General features: G+C 42.1%; 1 protein-coding gene across 1 annotated transcript; it reads left to right on the top strand.

Annotated features, from left to right (window-relative positions):
• Window positions 1–219: 219 nt before the first annotated feature.
• TIGD2 (tigger transposable element derived 2) lies at window positions 220–3686 on the top strand. The gene is made up of 2 exons (XM_024245691.3): window positions 220–601; window positions 785–3686. Exon 2 carries the CDS (start codon window positions 1690–1692, stop codon window positions 3265–3267), a length of 1578 nt encoding a protein of 525 aa, XP_024101459.1. The 5' UTR covers window positions 220–601; window positions 785–1689; the 3' UTR covers window positions 3268–3686.
• Window positions 3687–17532: the final 13846 nt, after the last annotated feature.

Genomic DNA, 17532 nt, shown 5'->3' on the forward strand with positions numbered 1-17532 from the left:
CCGGGCCACTGGGAAAAGCGCCAGGACAAGGTGAGCGTGTGCCGCCCCCTGCCGGCCAGGGAGGCACTGGGGCCCCGACACGGCCAGGCGGTGAGTGGAACCCACGCGGCGCCTAGAGACGCACCCCTGCCGGGCCCCGCCCCTCCCGCCCGCTCGCCAGAGTCCCCTCCCCCGGGCCGCGTGCGCTCACCCGCGCAGGCCCCGCCCCCTCGCCGGCACAACGTTCTGCGGGGGCGCGCGCGTGCTCTCTAATCCCCCGCCTTCCGGCTCCGGCGGCGACGCTCGTCCCTCTCCGCTCGTCCCTCGCCGCTGCTGGGCCACCAGTGCCAGCCTGCCTCAGGAGACTCCATTTGCGCTTACTGTGGTCTGGGCGCCGCGCAGGCGGTCCCAGGGCGATGCCCGGGGCCGGCGGACTGGCGTTCCCTGTGCCAAGCGGCCGCCCGCTGGCTGGCTGGCTGCAGCAGTGACACCCTGGTCGCCGGCGTCCAGGCGGAATCCGGGCTCCCTCCGCGGGAGGAAAGACGTCCCGCGCTCTGAAGCTCGCCCAGCGGGGAGAGGCCCTCGCTAACACGGCTTCTCTCTGACCTCTTAATTTCAGGAGGTAGGCTCTTCAGGTCCCTCTCTCTGTCACCCCAGATTATGCCTAAAAGCATTATTTGTCGTATTTAGCTATCACATTGATAGGAGGCGTTAATTTCCTCAACATAGTTGCAGGATAGATGTGGATAGTGCCACAGATCCTGATGTTGAATTGAAAGAAAATGTTTTTGGTATTTTCCTTTAGGTTTCGGAGCCTCCGAGTATCTATACAGCCCCCACAGGAACTGCTTCTATTGGTCCATCGAGGATCGTCTTTCACCAGGATTACTGTAACATCATCTTCACCGAGCCTGCCACCCCATAGCCTCTACCTTGGGTCCTCATTTCCACCGATGCAGTTTTTTTGATGCTTTCTTTAGTAATGTGACATCACATGTCCACTATCCTCCTTTCCAGCTGCCAAATCTAGTAGGTTTAAGTCGCTTTTAAAGTAGAGAGTTTTCTGCCTGTTCCACTTTTACCTTATTTGCACTGTTCACTTCTGTCCGGGTCATCTTCTCTTGCGTATGATTTCCACAAGCACTCACTTGCGCAACCTATAGCAGAGTACGTGCCTAGAGAGACAGGATTCCATACAATCCACTGCTTGACAAAGACCACATAGTCAGAGGGTGAGTTTTCCCATTGTATTTTCCTGTATGTCAAGTTTGCAAGTCCTCTCTTGACTTAAACTGTTTACCCCCTAGCACATTTCCTAAAATACTTCCACCTGAGATTTAGTGGCTATTTTGGCAAAAAACATTACCTGCAAGGATGGCAAGAATTGAGTATGCAATAGAACTGTTTTAGAAGCCTTACCAGTACAGTTTCTAGCCTCTAGTGTGATTGCACTTCATGAAAGACCCTAACCCTGAGGAGGAAGAAAGAAAGAAGAGTTAATTGGCGCTGGGCTTTGTTGTAGGAAGTTTGTAAGTTTTAAAATAGCAAGTAGATTCATGTAGACCTGGTCAGGAAATTGGTCACTATCCATCTAGGCCCTAGAAGTGAGAGGAGGACTCTTACGACCTCATTTTCTAGTTGCTTTTGTATTCAAATCTTAGTTGTTAATTATCTTGTTCTAGTAATCACCTAAAATATTAGACACTTAAAATGTTGGGGAAACGTAAGCGTGTGGTGTTGACGATTAAGGACAAGCTTGACATTATTAAGAAACTTGAGGAAGGCATCTCTTTCAAAAAACTTTCTGTGGTGTACGGAATTGGTGAATCCACAGTTCGTGATATTAAAAAGAACAGAGAAAGGATTATAAACTATGCAAACAGTTCAGATCCTACCAGTGGGGTATCCAAACGTAAATCTATGAAGTCATCAACATATGAGGAGCTTGATAGAGTTATGATAGAGTGGTTTAACCAACAGAAAACAGATGGGATTCCAGTGTCCGGAACGATTTGTGCAAAACAAGCCAAGTTCTTTTTTGATGCTTTGGGAATGGAAGGTGATTTTAATGCATCATCAGGCTGGCTAACTCGATTTAAGCAGCGCCATGGTATTCCAAAGGCTGCTGGTAAAGGAACAAAATTAAAAGGAGATGAAACTGCTGCCAGAGAATTTTGTGGTAGCTTTCAGGAATTTGTTGAAAAAGAGAATCTACAACCAGAGCAAATTTATGGTGCTGATCAAACTGGATTGTTCTGGAAATGTCTACCGTCAAGGACATTAACTCTTGAAACTGACCAAAGTACTTCTGGGTGTAGGTCAAGCAGAGAGAGAATCATCATTATGTGTTGCGCAAATGCCACAGGTTTACACAAACTTAATCTTTGTGTTGTGGGGAAGGCCAAAAAGCCCCGAGCATTCAAAGGCACTGACCTTTCAAACCTTCCTGTGACATATTACAGTCAAAAAGGTGCATGGATAGAACAGTCTGTTTTCAGACAGTGGTTTGAAAAGTACTTTGTGCCACAGGTACAGAAGCATTTGAAATCCAAGGGATTTTTAGAAAAAGCAGTGCTTCTTTTAGATTTCCCCCCAGCACGTCCAAATGAAGAAATGTTGAGTTCAGATGATGGCAGAATAATTGTGAAGTATTTGCCACCAAATGTCACAAGTCTGATCCAACCAATGAGCCAGGGAGTTCTAGCCACTGTAAAAAGATACTATCGAGCAGGACTTCTCCAGAAATACATGGATGAAGGAATTGACCCAAAAATATTTTGGAAGAACTTGACAGTGTTGGATGCAATTTATGAAGTGTCAAGAGCTTGGAACATGGTAAAATCAAGTACCATAACCAAAGCATGGAAAAAACTTTTCCCTGGCAATGAAGAGAATTCAGGTATGAACATTGATGAAGGAGCCATTTTAGCAGCTAATTTAGCAACAGTTTTACAAAACACAGAAGAATGTGAACATGTTGACATTGAGAATATTGATCAGTGGTTCGACTCTCGGAGCAATGACTCAAGCTGTCAGGTGCTGACTGACAGTGAAAGTGCCGAGGACCAGACCAAGGCTGCTGAGCAAAAGCCTTCCAGTAAGAGTAGAAAAACAGAACTGAATCCAGAGAAGCAGATTAGCCATAAAGCGGCACTTGAATGGACTGAAAATTTACTGGATTATCTTGAACAACAAGACGACATGCTTCTGTCTGATAAATTGGTATTAAGGAGGCTTCGGACCATAATAAGAAAAAAACAGAAGATCCAAAATAACAAAAATCATTAATAAGGCTCTTAAGTATTTCAGTGTATTTGCATCTTCGTGACTGTCTATCTGCAGTGAAACTTTGCTTGTTTGAAGTCCTGTGGATTCCAAAGCCAAATACATTTTATAAATGATTTTGGAATTAGATGTCAGTTTGGATTACTTAAATTACAACTCTTTAATGTTGACTCTAGTCATTGGGCATTGACATGTAACTTGTCTTTCTACTGTTTCTAATATGTATTATATTAATTAGATCATAAGGTACCTGAGGCCAGGGATCTTGTGTCTGTTGTGCCTGAATTCGGCATGTCTAATAAAGGCCCATGCACACTATAGGCACTCAATAAAACTTACATTTTTATGATTTTTCTTTGAAGCTGAACTTCCAAATTGAAATATGTTGGGGATAAGTTTCCATTTCCACAGCTTTTCCACTGCTGAAAAGAAAAGTTCAGCAAAAATTGCGCTTGAAGTATTTCACTGCGACGGCAGAGAACTGAAGGAAAATAGTCTAAAGCCTTAAATATTGCATTTCTGTACTAGCAGTATTTGGGCAATTAGCAATTCAGATCAACCATCCCTTGAGAATGGTAAAGGAAGAGAAGTATGATTTAAATGTCCCAGAAAAAGGATTTGCACTTCATTTTTTTTCCATCCGATAAGAGGGAGTGTTCCTAAATAGTTGTGGAAAGAATCCCATTCCTGTTCCAGGAAAACAGATTTCAGTTCCTAAACCATTGCAGTTAGAAGAGGTAAGCGTTACATTTTATCATCTGTCTTTTGGGTTCTTTATAGATGCCAGTAGTTTTTCTCTTTAATAAGCTATTTGATGTTTATGTAACATTTGAAAGCTTACAAAGTATGTATGTCATTTGCTTTCATACAGCATTTTTTGTGAAAACTAATACTGAGAATATAAGCATACATCTAATTTGTGGAACCAGCACACAAACAGTAGACTAACATAAAGTAGAACATGAAGAGAGGCACTGTAGAGGAGTGCAGCTGCTGTGTGACCATCGGCAAATTACTTAACCCCCCCATCTGTTAAATACAAGTAATACCTGCCTCAGAGTTTTGTGAGGTGTAAATGAGTTGACATATGGATTTTAAATAATAGGGGCTTATAATAGGGCCAATGCAGAATAACATTGAATGTTAGCTATTACTGCCATTGTGGATATTGAGTTTCAGTAGTATGCTAAACAGATCCACTGTGTTACTCAAAGTGCGGTTGCTGCATTTGGAAAACCCTTCCAAGGAAGTGAGATAAAAGAGATACAAGTGGCCATGCGCGGTGCCTCACGCCTGTAATCCCAGCACTTTGGGAGGCCAAGGCAGGTGGATCATCTGAGGTCAGGAGTTCAAGACCAGTCTGGCCAACATGGTGAAACCCCGTCTCTACTAAAAATAGAAAAAATTAGCGGGGCATGGTGGCATGCCCCTGTAATCCCAGCTACTCAGGAGGCTGAGGTAGGAGGATTGCTTGAACCCAGGAGGCAGAGGTTGCAGTGAGCTGTGATCACGCCATTGCACTCCAGCCTGAAACTCTCAGAAAGAAAAGAAGAAAAGATACAAGTAATTAGTTTCAGCAGAAATGCAATAATGATTTCTTTCATTGAAAACTGACGAGTTACTCTAATTGAAAAATCACTTACCACCCCCTGGTAGGCTTTGTGATGTATGCAGGCATTTAAGATATCTTAGGAGGAGTTATAACAGGAAATGGGAATGGAATTTTAATTTGTTTGGTCCAGTTCTGTTAGCACTTTGCTAATAAACAGATGTTGGCTTTGTTCATAGAAGAAAATCTTAATATTGGCATAATAATAAAATACCTTTACAGTGGATAAGATAGCAATAAGCAAGACACTTGGAATATTTTATCTAACTAAAGTAACACGGGATAAGTAGAAAAAGCAAAAGAAATGTCATGGGAGACAGCGGTTATAGTAATTAGGCCCAGCTATATATAGGGAGCTTGTCATTTGGTTTGAGGGGTATTTAGAGCCCACATCTGATTATTTTTCTTTCGTGAGGATTATCATCAGTGTCTTGAGCTGAGGCTCTGAATTCTAGAATAGCTTTTTCAGAAGACCTCTCAGAATATACTTTCTTTGGATAATTCATACATCATTATTAAAACACTTTCCTCAGTTTACACAGTTTCACCTACCTGATAGCCTTGAGGAAATACAACCCTGCAAGATAAGTCCTGAGGCTATTTGGCTTCCTGGAGACCAAGGATTCTAAAACTTGATAAGGGTAATGACTTACATTTGAACACTGCTTTGCATTTTCACATTGCTTTTTGCTAACACAAACTTAAACTTTGTTCAGTCATGACACTGAACTGGTTTGGTCTCATGTTATATCATTAATCATAATATAAATTATGCATTCTCATTCCACATTTCATTGTAATACAAAATCTTAACCTCCTTGAGGTATTGTAATAGTTCCTCTAGAAAGACACATCATGGTAATCTTGGTTAACACTTGCCCCTTATGTGTACCCTAGTTTGAAAAGCAGACATATGTACTCTCATTTGACTTTGTACACCTTAAAGGAAATACCTACAAATTCTGATTATTGGTTAATAATTCTGACTATTGGTTAATTTTAAAAATGTATATGTTTTTTAGAGGAACCTGAGAGGCTAACAGAACTCAGACTAAATGGACAAAGTATTTGGCAACTAAGCATGCTTTTTTCATAAAACTGCAGAGTGTGAATATTTACTATTTCATAATTCAGTCTCAGAGTAATACAGGGGTTGGTTGGAGAACTGGGCGCTAAATATAGAGTTGACAGGCCAGGATCAGAAGCCGTAGTCAATTTAAGCAGAATGATAGGGAGGACCCTGTACTCCAAAATTAGATATATTCAGGAGGGCTGTGTTCACGTATCACCTTAATATTTTCACAAATTGACTTTTTTTTTTTTTAATATACACACTATACATGTTAAGCAATAATATCTACAGAATTTCAGGTCTCATGTGCCAACTGGGGTCTTTGTCTAATTCAAGTTAAACATAAGAATTATAATTTTTAAACTTGCCAAACTAAACCTTAAAATCAATTTTGTATACCTCATCTGCACACTTTAGAAACACTAGCCAAGCAGAAGGGGTAGGGTTGTTGAAGGTTAACAGATTGGAATGCAAACTCCAGCTTCTCCGCTCTATATAGATAAACTTAGCAGCATTCTGGACCTCTCTGAACCTCAGTTTCCCCATATGTGAAAGAGTTGAAAGGTAAGCAGTGACATTCCAGGCATTCATAAACACCAGCTATTAAGCAATCCTACAGCTGTACATTGAGAACCCCTGGTCTTCAGGCTTACCCTGGAGAATTCATCACAGCTCTTCTCTCACAGAGACTGTGTAGACCCCCAGGAAGCCCAGGCATCTCCATTGAGGTCCAGGGCACTGACCCATCTCTGGGAATGCTGGCTGGGGTGTATGCATAGGTGGGCAGGCAGCATTGAGTTCCCCAGACCCCAAGGACTGTAGCTGTCAGTCACTACAGGGGCCCATCTGTAAAAAAGTTGAGTTACAGATAAACTTGTAACATCTAGTTTCTTCTAAGACCAACAAAAATGATACCTAATTATTTCCTGCATTTCAGAATATGTTGATCTTCTGGAACTTACTTACAAGGAAAGTCACCTTCGAGTGTAAAAAAAGATAAACTCAAGGCAGTTTTACTCATCTGTTGAAGCCTTGACCTGAACTCAAGTGATCCTCCCACCTCAGACTCCCACGTAACTGGGACTACAGGAGTATGCCACCATGCCCGGCTAATTTTTTTTTTCTTTTCTTTTTTTTTTCTTGTGAGCCAGAGTCTCACTCTGTTGCCCAGGCTGGAGTGCAGTGGCGCGATCTCAGTTCACTGCAACCTCTGCCTCGTGGGTTCAAGCGGTTCTCCTGCCTCAGCTTCCTGAGTAGCTGGGACTACAGGTGCCCGCCACCATGCCTGGCTAATTTTTTGTATTTTAAGTAGAGATGGGGTCTCACTATGTTGCCCAGTCTGGTCTCAACTCAGCTTAAACGATCTTTCTGCCTTGGCCTCTCAAAGTGCTGGGATTACAGGCATGAGCCACTGCACCCAGCCCATAATACTATTCATTCCTTGAACACATACATACTTTTTACTAATTTAGGAGAAAAAATAGAGTAATCCTTACCAAATTACGCAAAATCTTATCTTTAAAGACATGCTGCTTTATTCCTTTTAAATATGTAAAGTAGGCCGGGCGCGTTGGCTCATGCCTGTAATCCCAGCACTTTGGGAGGCCGAGGTGGGTGGATCACGAGGTCAGGAGATCAAGACCATCCTGGCTAACACGTGAAACCCTGTCTCTACTAAAAATACAAAAAATTAGCCAGGCATGGTGGCGGGCGCCTGTAGTCCCAGCTACTTGGGAGGCTGAGGCCGGAGAATCGCTTGAACCCGGGAGGCAGAGGTTGCAGTGAGCCGAGACCGTACCACTGCATGTCTCGGTGCAGTGACAGCCTGGGTGACAGAGCAAGACTCCGTCTCAAAAAGAGACAAAATATATACATATATATATATAGTATATATGTAAATATATATGTAGTATGTATTTAAATATATATATATAAAGTAAATTGAAGAGCTAACAAAATGTAGTCAAATAGTGGTTTTACTGGCCATACTTCTAATGATTTGTATGTAAATTAATTCTGGTAAGAAGTTTTTAGATTCAAGAACAGTTGTTTTTCCTGTTTATTTGTAGTATCCACAATGGGTTTTTGTTTATTTGTTTGTTTTTCTATATTTTATTCAGAGTTCCTTGGTTTGAACCTGGTGTCCTTTTCCTGTTCCAGGCATCCATCCAGGATACCACATTATGTTTAGTCATTGTGTGTTCTTAGGCTCCTCTTGGCTGTACTAGTTTCTTAGAATTTCCTCGTTTTTGATTGTCTGGACATGATGACCTTGACAGTTTTGAGGAGAAGTGGTCACGTATTTTGTAGAATGTCCCTCATACGATAAAATTTTTTTTAGTTCTTTATGCATTTCTTGCCCCCACTAACACAAAATAGACTGTGAAAGTGCCATGATTAAAGATACATTAAAGTAAAAGTATGAGAGAAAGATAAATTCTTATAAGAATCTGAGAAGGCTTTTCATCACAAGTAACGTTGTCCATGAAGTAATTAGTTGTGTTTGTGATAGGATAGGGGGTGTCACGTGAAAATCAAGAGTGCAGGTCATATTCTAGTAACAGACTAATAGAATTGCAATGTGATGCGAGTAAGGTGCAATTAGAAGTAACAGTGTAAAGTTTGGCAGGGGCCTGAGAGCTTTTTTCCCTCCTGACACCAAATAAATGGTATCTTTTCCAACAACACTTCTCTAACTCTCTGACATCAACTAGGTGTCCTACAGTTCTGACACTAACTACCCAGAATTAGCATCAGATTCCATATATTCAAGGGCTCAGTCCCACAAGATTGCCCTCATTTCTGATGCCAGTTGCAAGTATTAGGCCCCCAGATTAGTCAGGGGTTCTCCCAGTACTTCCTCAGACTTGATAATTTACCAGAATGACTCATAAGAGCCCAGGAAAGTGCTGCACTTGCTAGTAGTTTATTCTAAAGGATACAAATGAACAAGCGATACATAGGGTGAGGTCTAGAAGGGTCCTGAGTGCAGGCTTTATCCCTTTGGAGTTGGGATGTACCATCCTTCTAGTACGTGGATGTGTTCACCAACTCAGAAGCTCCCTAAACGCCAGAGGCATTATCGATGGCCAAGCTTTTCTTTTGTCCCATATCGATGCCAGGGGTGGTGTGGCTGGCTGCCCTGGGTCCATCATGTTCCTCAGTGGGACCCCTATGGCCAAGGGATTTAGAGTCAGAAGACTTACAGCCAATTAAATGTTTTAGACCAAATGGGAATGGAGGTGGGCAGGTGCTCAGAAAACTCCTTTAATTAAGCAACATAAGAGACCAAAACCAAAAGCCAAAAAACCAGGTTACAAAATTGACTTGTTTATATCGATAGTGCCTCTGGCATATGTTGACCATAAAAGGAATATGAACTAAAAAAATCCTAAGCCTCCCGACAGACTGAATGGACCCCCTCTTGACCAAAGGGGATCCCCAAAACCCTGAAAATCTATCAGGGTATGGTAGGAAGTGGGCATTGGACACACCTCATTGTGCCCCACCCCTCTTTGGAATTTAGGCACAAGTGACCACCACTAACATTAAAATAGAGATAATAAGACTGACAAAACTGACTCTTGTAACAACCAAATACCAAATTATAAACAGGATCTAAGACCATGCAGGCAAGGGTTAAGTGATACACGCCTACACTAGAAGAGTAAGCTGGCCGGGCGCAGTGGCTCACGCCTGTAATCCCAGCACTTTGGGAGGCTGAGGCAGGTGGATCATGAGGTCAGGAGATCGAGATCATCTTGGCTAACACAGTGAAACCCCATCCCTACTAAAAAAAAAATACAAAAAGTTAGCCGGGTGTGGTGGCGGGCGCCTGTAGTTCCAGCTACTCTGGATGCTGAGGCAGGAGAATGATGTGAACCCAGGAGGCGGAGCTTGCAGTGACCCGAGATCGCGCCACCGCACTCCAGCCTGGGCGACGGAGCAAGACTCCGTCTCAAAAAAAAAAAAAGAAAAAAAAAAGTAAGCTGTGTTCTAGCTGCTACAAGGGTTTTCTTTTTCTCTAACAGTCAGACAAGCTCTGACCTCAAGCTCACTGGCCCCCAGCCCCTGTTCCATCAGCCATAACTACAGATTTAATTAACACGAGACTGACTTTAGTAATTTTCACCTGATAGAAGACCACGGACTATGGGCTAGTTCTAGCTGGTTTACAGAAATTGCACACTTGCATGCCTTTCTGCCCTGAAAAGACCTTTTAATGTATAGGACCTAATTGTAATACGTTTAAGTATTAAGTCTTCACCCCAAAATAACATGGGTCATATGTTACATGCATATTTGTTGAATGCACATGTGTCAGGACCACCTTCATGAATATTCCTAGCCCCTCCTGCAACCTGTTAAATATGTAAGTTTAGCCAACCTGTTGTCATATTCCCATAGGACCTCCAAGCACAATTGATAGTGGAGAATGTGCACTATAATTAAGACTGAGTGGTATGTGTACATCCTAGATGATTCTGGAAACAAATCCTCAGCCCTATGAGACATGCACAAGCAAATTAATGCTATGTCTTATCCCACAATGTCCTAAGTCAATGGCTCTCCTCATGGTTTGGATCAGGCCCCTCTTGGTGAAAAAAAAGTTGCTCATAATTTTAGCCATGATTATAGGGCTAGGATTATTCTGCTGCTGTAGACTCTATTGCAGTTACACACTCACCATGATGCTCTAGCAGATCTCTTCCTTAAGCCCATGGACTTACAAATATTTTCCACTCCAAGTGGTGAGGTTCCATTCCACTGCACCTTAACTGCACCCCGTTTCAGCAGGAAGTAGCTAGATGGAGCACATCACCCCCTTTCCATAGAAATGAAATGGAACTTGACAGTGGGGAGTTGTAATCAATCTCAGCTTTAAAATGTATTTTAAAGCCCTTCCCACTAGCCTTAAAGTGTATTTAAAAGGTTTTTTTCCTTTTTCTTTCTCTCCTTCCCCCTGGACACTCCCTTATACCATGACCTTAATATGTTTATACGTGCTTATCTAACTGTATGCTTGCTTAGAAATTCCAGGGGCTGGCTGGGCGCGGTGGCTTACGCCTGTAATCCCAGCACTTTGGGAGGCTGAGGTGGGCGGATCACAGGAGATCGAGACCATCCTGGCTAACACGGTGAAACCCCGTCTCTACTAAAAATACAAAAAAAAAAAATTAGCCGGGCGTGGTGGCGGGTGCCTGTACTCCCAGCTGCTCTGGAGGCTGAGGGAGGAGAATGGCGTGAACCCGGGAGGCGGATCTTGCAGTGAGCCGAGATTGCACCACTGCACTCCAGCCTGGGGGACAGGGCGAGACTCCGTCTCAAAAAAAAAACAAAAAAAAAAGAAAAGAAATTCCAGGGGCTGATCTTGAAACAGCCCAGGCCTGGAGACCCAGCTGCAGATTACCTCAAGATGGTTAATCTACAACCTGGTCGTAGTCGACATGGGATCAACTAGTACTCCAGGTGGACAGTAATTCAAGATAGTCATCCGAACAAGACATGCAGACCTGCACTCTGTGCGATTCCTGCGTGTTTCCCACACCAGATTTCCCCTTTATAAACCCCTTCAGTCAGCCTTAAAATTTGAGTTATCATTTTGAGACTCGAGTCCGGACATGTCCTCAACTGCTAGCATTTTATTAAAACTGCTTTCCTTTCACCACACTTGGCCTCTCATGTATCTGGCTTTTCAAACTGTGAATAGCCAGACCTAAGTTCTGTTATAGGACAATACCTTCACAAGGAAAATGTGTTCCCTACTTTTAGGCAAACGAGAGGAGAGCAGAGAACACTTCCTGCATCTGTTGATTCTCAGTTGCCTTCAGCTCAAATAATCCTTATGCCGAAGTGGCATGTTTTTGGGTGGCATGACCTGAACCCCTTCAGTCCTTAGTAGTTTCTTAGCTTCTCAGAATCACAAATCTTTTTTCTTTTTTTTCCTTTCCTTTCCGAAGTAGCCTGGCTCTTGCAGGTGAAAACCTTGCTTTCCAGATTATTGTTTCTGCTGCACTTTTTTTTTTTTCCCCTTCGGTCTACTTTGAAAGTCAAAGCTAAGCAAAGACTTCGTTATTCTCACCATTATTTGTGTTTTCCCTGAAGCAGTCAAGCTATAGGACAAGAATTACTGGGAATGAGAAGTGTGTTGGCTTTTATTTTTAAGATTCTGTATTTTCACCTCAGAAAAAAAATTATCCCACATTCTGTAAATTTGGATCTCCCAGAGATAGAAAGATCACCCAGAGCGTAGAGCCTTCCGTCATCTCAGGGAGAATCCCTCTCCATTATACATTTTCACTCCCGCTTTCAGCAAGACAAATTCCTCTTTGTTTCATGCACTTCAATTCAGCAAGCAAGCAACTTTTAGCACTTGTGCAAGTAACCTTTGTATCTCACCCTCTACCCCAGGCAGCTTAGAAAATATTTTTTTCCTTGACAGACAGTCATCTTAAAAGAATTCTAGAGTCAGCTATTAGAAAAGCAAACAAACTTGTTCTCCACTTCCTTATACTGTACCTGTCTGCTCTCCTGTTTCAGTGAATAGAGAAGGCCTCAGAGCTTCATGGTGCTGGATACACCAGTACAGAGTTGTTAAAAGGAAAGGAAGGAGTCTTCTTTACCTTTCTTAAGCTCTAAGTAACATTGTGAGTGAAAATATCATCAGGCAAAGAATTATCTATGCATTATGTTAACTTAGTAAAATGTCCTTGCAGGCACAGAAAAACACAAAAGGTCTGGACAGCTTTATAAAATAAGTAGATTTGTAAACCATTTAAAAGAGGATGGAAAGTGAAGTCTGATGGGGCAATGGAACACACACTGGAGCTTGAGGCCTCGGTGTACATGGTCCCTTCTCTTGCCTCTTAGGACAGGCTCTCAGCTGCCAGCTCTGCGACCTTTGTCACTACAGATCCCACCCACCCTTTTTTTTTTGAAACGGAGTCTCACTCTGTCGCCCAGGCTGGAGTGCAGTGGCGCGATCTTGGCTCACTGCAACCTCTGCCTCCTGGGTTCAGGCAATTCTCCTGCCTCAGCCTCCTGAGTAGCTGGGACTACAGGTGTGCGCAACCACACCTGGCTAATTTTTTGTATTTTTAGTAGAGACGGGGTTTCACCGTGTTAGCCAGGATGGTCTTGATCTCCCGACCTTGTGATCTGCCCCCCTCGGCCTCCCAAAGCGCCACCCAGCTTCCCCACTCCTGCCTGGTGACCACTGCCAGCTTCCTTCCCTGGCAGGGGCCTGGACACAAATTCACAGAGGTTGAGGTTGGGTATGCTGCCCAAGGGCATATTGGGTAAGGCATGGCAGGAGGTATTTTGCCCCAGGCTGATAGTACTGTGGTGCATTAGGTGGGGATTGGCTGGGATGAGCAGTTCACTCACCCCAGTCCAGGTACTGAGCAGCTCTGACAGGTTGTAATCTCTTGGTAGTCACCCATTGCTCTGGGTTGGGAAGGCAGACACATGGGAAGGGGAGATTGGCTTTCCCACCCCTAGCCAGGACAAGGTGCATTAGTGTGGCAGTGGACTGCAGGGTGGGCACAGGCACCTGTGAGGGTCTGCACTTGTCCAGCAAATGTACCTGTGCCCAAAGATGTGTGACATTAAATAGCAAATTAAAAAAACCAGCATGATAGGTCCAAAGAGAGACTGCAGAAGAAAGGGAAATGCTTATGTGTTAGTACCTTTAACAATACCTTTATTTTAAGGGGCCCCATATTTTCATTTTGCACTGAGCCCTGCAAATTAGGTAGCCAACTCTGCTTTCCACTATTTCACATCCCACATTCAGGGAATAAAAGTCTCAATATAGAGGACTGTAGAGAGTAAAGGAGAATCAGTATGGGTATACAGCCTTCTTACAGCACTGGGAGCAATATATTTGCAGGGTACCATCATTTTCATAAATTGCATTGCAGGGTACTTCAGGTTTTTAAAAATAAATTCCCATCCAGCAATTAACAGACATAAGAGATCCCACTTCAGTCCAGCATAGCCACACTACACATTGGCTTAGGACATTCACAGCCACCTCTAAATGAGGTCTAGATAAGAAAGAAAATCTTGGAACACCCAAGTGGATAGTGAGAGGGATAACATTCTATATACCCTTCAACCAACAAATAAATAATGTACCCTAATAGCTCTGTGTTGTGGGGAGGGAGAAAGGATACAGCCTATGAAAATTATTATGAAAGTTCAGAGTTAAGAGCATGCAGTGGATTTTCTTTGCAAAACAGAAACAACCTATAGAAAATATGCACTTTTCTTCATTAAGATGCAAAAATACATGGGCTCTATGAAGCAATGCTGAAGATACACATTCAGCAGACTGAGATGGTGAGTTAACCAAAATGAGCAACTTTCCAGGAAAGCAAAAAGAGAGTATCAGAATTAAAGTCTTCATTGGAGATGGTAAGGAGCAAGATTAACATTGTAAAATATTCAATTAGTAATTTTCATGATAAACTCAAAACAATTTCCCAGAATGCAGAAGATAAGGTTGAGAAAAGCAGGTTGGTTGGTTTCCTGTTTGAATATGAACTGGAGGAAAAGAGCAGAAGCCCCTTACTCAAGCTCTACCTTACCTAACTCTCAGCCAGTCAGTAACAAAAGATCCAAGAAGCTATCAAATGCAAGTTCTTACTGGAGGGGGCTAGGGACTTCCTCAGGGCTCTGTAGACAGACTCCAACCCCTTCCTCCTTTTAATGCTAAAAATCTTGCCTGGGGTAGAGACTTATAATGCTGATGCAGCATACAATGTATGAAGAAGTATGTTGAGCCACTGCAGAAATGCTAGAAAAACTCCTATACATGCCATGATGTAATCCTTCCCTGTAGAAAGGCCCTATAAAACATACCCACACACTATCCTCAGGGATTAACCCATTCCCCTTTCCTTTCAGTGCTGACTTCCTTGTGCACAAGCTGAATAAAACTCTTTTGTTGCTGTGTTTGGTGATCTCTCTTGATTTCTGTCATGGGAGATCTCAAGAACCCAGGGCACCAGTAACAAGGTCACGGAATAAAAATGATGTGACAGAAAGTAAACAACCCAAACTCTAAATTTGCAATAATCAAAATTAAATTCCATAATATGCTTGAACTGAAAAGAGGAATAGGTACTGGGAATACTAATTACTGAATAGCAGAGAATATCAATGGAGAGAGATTGTTCATTTTAAACTATCAAGACAGCTCACAAAGCATCCAGTCAGAAAAAGTTACACACACACACACACACACACACACACACACACACACACACAAAATCAGTTTGTCTTCAGGTTGCTTTGTAGCTCAAGTGATAGAAGAGATTGATGACTCTCCATAGATTTTAAGGGAGAAGAGTTGTAAGCAAATGATTTTATACCCACCCAGGTTGTTATTCTTGTGTAAAGGCAACAGAAAATTATTCTGTCTTATTCAAGAGTTCAGAGTTCAGCAATTTATCATACCACCTATGTAACCTACCTCAAATTAAAAAACAATATATAAACTCTAGCAGACTAAAAATTGAAAAACACAAGAAACTGTTAGCCTTGTAAAAAAAAATGGCAGTTAGTTTTAAAACCACTTAAATATAGTTATCTAATTGTAAGTACAGCTACAATAGTAAGACATAAAATATAAAAATAAGAAATGTAAACTATAAAAATATGAAATAAGAAAAATAACTTGGAAAGGAAAAGCCCTTAAAATATAAGCTATGATGTTGTTTTAGCAATATTGTCTGAGTATAGAAATCCCAGATTGTGTTAACAAAGACCCAGAATGGACTGGGAAAATAAAAGCATGGTAATGTTTTTAATGAACATAGGGAGAGTGAAAAATGTCTAATACTTTGCTCTAGTATTAAGTTAAACCAAACAGGCTGGGCGTGGTGGCTCATACCTGTAATCCCAGCACTTTGGGAGGCCATGGGGGGGCAGATCAGTTGGGGTCAGGAGTTCCAGACCAGCCTGGCCAACATGGTGAAACCCCATCTCAAGTAAAAATACAAAAATTAGCTGGGCATGGTGATGCATGCCTGTAATCCTACCTACTTGGGAGGCTGAGGCAGGAGAATCTCCTGAACCCAGGAGGCAGAGGTTTCAGTGAGCTGAGATTGCGCCATTGTACCCCAGCCTGGGTGATAGAGTGAGACTCAATCTAAAAAACAAACAAACAAAACACCATATGCTGTTTATAGGAGACATATCTAAGCAAAAGGTCACACAACATTTTAAAGTAAAGAAAGAACAAATAAACTGAAAGTTAGGAGTGGCAATATACTAACAAAGTAAAATTTTAAGCAAAAAGCAAGTTTGACAAGAATGATTATCTTATATAAATGATAGGCATAATGATGGTGATAATAATAAAGCTGTGTTTTATAAATAAATACTTAAAGGGATAAAGCAAAAATAATTAGTCATATAGGATAAATTGATAGAAACATTAATGGAATTATTTAACATTCTGTTTTTGACAGATCAAGAAGATAAACAATAAATGATATAGAGTGTTTGAACAATAAACGCAGCAAGATCACAAATTTTACCTCATACTACAATTTGGATATATAATGAGAAATATAATTTCTTTATTTCATTTGTGATTAATCTGGCTTCCTAATACCTGAAGTTCCAATTTGTAACTGAGGCAAGAAATGTAAATATCTAATCTCTCTTAAGTCTTAGTTTACTCTGATAATTTAAATAGTACTTGTAGGTTCTGTTTAGTGCCTCTCTGATAAAAATATTTGGTCTCTCAAGTGGCTCATCCATTCCCCTAATTTTCTCCTCAAGGCAGCATGTGGGTATATGGAAAAGGGGTATGCAGCTTCATCAGCCTCTCAGCATTGCCATGAAGTTCGTGAAATCCTCAGGCTCAGGTGCTCTCCTTGAACTCCCGTCTGTTATCTCTGGTCTTTGGAGAAATGTCTGTGCTCTTTCTAGCTGTATACTTGCCCTGCCGACCTTTACCCTTAAAGACCGAACCTGGTGTCAATAGTGGGTTGGCTTTTCACTGCCTTAGTCACTGGCCATTAGTGACTGCTTAGCTGAGACTGTCTCACCTTGGCTCTCACTGGTGCCATAAGCCCATTACATGTTTGGGTTTGACTCCCATTTGGCCCCAGCTAGACTGCAGCCCTTGACACAGAGCTATCCATTGCATCCGTTGGCCATGGCGAATCCTCTCTAGCAGCTTTCCGAACCTCATCTAATTCTGTGATCCAAGGTGGTTTAGGGAAGCTAAACAGGATGGCCTACCTCTATCTGCCTGTTTTTATAGATGTTAAAAAAATTAGGAGGCCATTAGGCTGCATCCTGGGTTCCTACATAAGCAAACTGAAACCCAACTCAGAGTAACTCGACCAATCAGAAACTGCCAACAAAGCTCTAATTGGGAGCTGTACCAATCAAAAACCTTCAACTAACCTCCAGCTAGAGACTCTCCACCTTAAACAGTAAAATAGTTTCTTTGTCTTGCTTTCATGAACCCCTTATAAAAGTTCTATCTTCATGCCTCCTTGGTGAAGCCCAAACTGCTTGTGATTTGGTGCTTTCATGAATTGCTGTCTGCTCAAATAGACTCTTT

The sequence above is a fragment of the Pongo abelii genome, chromosome 3 (assembly GCF_028885655.2).
Source record: "Pongo abelii isolate AG06213 chromosome 3, NHGRI_mPonAbe1-v2.0_pri, whole genome shotgun sequence".
NCBI lineage: Eukaryota > Metazoa > Chordata > Mammalia > Primates > Hominidae > Pongo > Pongo abelii.

Bases quoted from the DNA above. Each gene is read 5' to 3' on its own strand.
- TIGD2 (XM_024245691.3), top strand. From the start codon at position 1,690: ATGTTGGGGAAACGTAAGCGTGTGGTGTTGACGATTAAGGACAAGCTT.